The 2,848-nt window shown below is 39.9% G+C and overlaps 1 protein-coding gene across 1 annotated transcript; it reads left to right on the top strand.

The window, feature by feature from the left end:
* The first annotated feature begins 342 nt into the window (after positions 1 to 342).
* On the top strand, positions 343 to 993 carry LOC140816127 (uncharacterized). The gene has a single exon (XM_073175195.1). It carries the CDS (start codon positions 343 to 345, stop codon positions 991 to 993), a length of 651 nt encoding a protein of 216 aa, XP_073031296.1.
* Positions 994 to 2,848: the final 1,855 nt, after the last annotated feature.

A 2,848-nucleotide genomic window follows, 5' to 3' on the forward strand; every position in this document is an offset into this window, starting at 1 on the left:
ATAGCGGTGTTCTTGTAAAGGGTTATGCCTACTGCCAGTTGCAAGAAGCTCACGAAGTCACACCTTAAGTCTGTAAGCTTAAGGTTTTAAATTATTTCATGTAGTAAGCATAAAGTCATGATTTCAGCATATTCATATTTAAATTCAAATTACGTGCATCTTATGTTATGATATTATGTTCATGCATGTTGGGTTTGCGTGTGGGGTAAATGTTGGAACAGTATACGTCCCAGACATATGATTGTGCATGAAGCAGACGATGAGAATAGGGAAGCTCAGGGTGGGGAGAAGGTCACTCCTCATCGTCCATCCCCAGATATGCAGGGTTAGGTGATTGCAGGAATGACCCAGTTCTTTGCACAGTTTGCGGGGAACCAGACTGTAGTAGATACAGGGACGATGCCCAGACCTGAGGTAGTTTACGAGAGGTTTAGGAGGATGGATCCGAAGGAGTTCTCGGGGACTACTTATCCGATGACAGCGGAAGGATGGATTAAGTCCATCGAGGTAATCTTTGTGTTTATGAAGCTGCAGGATGCAGACAGATTTAGATATGCCACCTTTTTGTTGACTGGAGACGCCGGGCTTTGGTGGGAAAGCAAGTCAGTGTCAGTGAACTTACAAACAATAACGTGGAATGGGTTCAAGAAGGTTTTCTACTCCAAGTACTTCACTGAAGAAGTACGCTCCTGCTTAACCAGGGAGTTCATTTCGTTGCGACATGGAGACAACAGCGTGGCAGACTTCGTCAGGAAGTTTGAGAGGGGGTGTCACTTTGTGTCCCTAATTGCTAACGATACCCGGGAGAATCAGAGGAATTTTATGGATGGTTTGCGGCCTATCTTACACCGTGATATCAGGGTTTCTGGTCCTACAACTTATACAGTTGCTGGGTCGAGAGCTTTGGCGGCAAGGCAAGACAAAAGGGACATTGAGGTCGATAGGCGTGGAAAGGGGCTCTATCAGACACCTTGTTTTGAGGAATCTTTGTAAGTCATTAAGAAACTTAAGATTAAGTGGATATGAGTACTGGAATCAGGTTATCTAAGACTACTTGGGTTTTGCAAATTTTAATTTCAAGTTTATGGAATATGTGATCATACAGGGATATTGGATGAAATAAAAACAAAAGGGAATTAGTTGTATTCAACATAGGTTACCAATGGTTGAATATTAAGATTTTTAACGAGTAAGAAATCTAAAAATCTTTATATGAGGATTCTAGAATTATGTGGGTTATAAGTGAAGTTGATTTATTAGAATTAGTGCATCATTAACAGGGGGAAACTTATTAAGCTTTATATGTTAGAATGAATTAAGTATTGAGGATACGTCAAAGTGTGACATTCATTCCAATGAGGAATATCGATATTGTATATTTTGGGGTTTTATGGATTAATGTTACTCGAAATTTAAGATTAGCAACGATCTTTAATTGGGATGTACTTGTAAATAGCTAAGTTACGTAAGTTTGGTGTCGTAAGGTAAATATTCAATTCAAGAATCGTAGGTCAATATTATTACGGGTTTAAGATAAAGTTTAACTTTTGAGTGTAATACCAAGGATAGAAATTGATCAGTAACTTTTGGTGCTAATATTTCTTAGGTTGAACTGCATAAATGCTAATGTAATAGATCGATGAACATTACGGGTATAGTATAAGGAAATTAAGACACGATAAGTTCGAGCCTCCATTTCTAATATTGGGAATTGTGAAAAAGTAAGAATTCGAGGTCATAGTAAAGTAAAACTAAGACAGCCTTCAGGACTATATATGGGCATTACGAGTTCTTAGTGATGCCATTTGGACCGACAAATTTTCCAACGATTTTATGGACCTCATGAACCGAGTATTTTAGCCCTACCTAGATCAGTTCGTCATAGTGTTCATTGACAACATTCTCATTTACTCGAAGAGCCATGAGGGGCACAGTCAGCACTTGGGTACAGTTTTTTAGTCGCAAGTTATTTGTAAAATTTAGTAAGTGTGAATTCTGGTTGGAGAATGTAGCGTTTTTAAGTCATATAATATCAAACAGTGGTATCGAGGTGGATCTAGCTAAGGTAACAGCAGTTAAGGAGTGGGTTGAACCAAAGAATGCGTCAGAGATCCTCAGTTTCCTAGGCCTAGCAGGCTAATACAGGAAATTTATTCAGGGATTTTCTTCAATAGCAGTACCACTTACTTCATTGACTAAGAAGAATGTTAAATTCATTTGGAGTGGCGAGTGTCAGAAGAGCTTTGAAACTTTGAAGCAAGCTCTTATTTCAGCGCCAGGTTTAGCCATACCAGCAGGTCAAGGCAATTTTATGTTGTACACTGATGTTTCTAAGCTCGGGTTAGGCGCAGTGTAGCATGGTCGGGTTATAGCTTATGCCTCCAGACAGTTTAAGGTGCATGGGAAGAACTACCCGACTCATGATCTTGAGTTAGCTGCCGTTGACACTACTTGTACGGCGAGAAATGCTAGATATTTAACGATCACAAGAGTCTCAAGTATTTCTTCATGCAGAAAGAATTGAATATGAGACAAAGACGGTGGTTAGAATCGGTAAAAGACTACTATTGTGAGATTAGCTACCATCCAGGGAAAGCTAATGTTGTGGCAGACGCTTTGAGCAGAAAAGTTGCAGTCATATCACAGTTTTTAGTGCAGAGATCTCTTCAGTCAGAGATTCAGTGATTTGGGTTAGGGGTTTATCCTAAGGGCAGAGCTCCTAAGCTGTCTAGTCTGACAGTTCAATCTTCTTTGTTTGACCGAATCCGTAGAGGTCAGCCTTCAGATGAGCAGTTGCAGAAATGGAGAATGAAGGATGAGGCCAAGGGAATGTATTCTACACAGTTTC

This window comes from Primulina eburnea, chromosome 16 (assembly GCF_022965805.1).
Source record: "Primulina eburnea isolate SZY01 chromosome 16, ASM2296580v1, whole genome shotgun sequence".
Taxonomy (NCBI): Eukaryota; Viridiplantae; Streptophyta; class Magnoliopsida; order Lamiales; family Gesneriaceae; genus Primulina; species Primulina eburnea.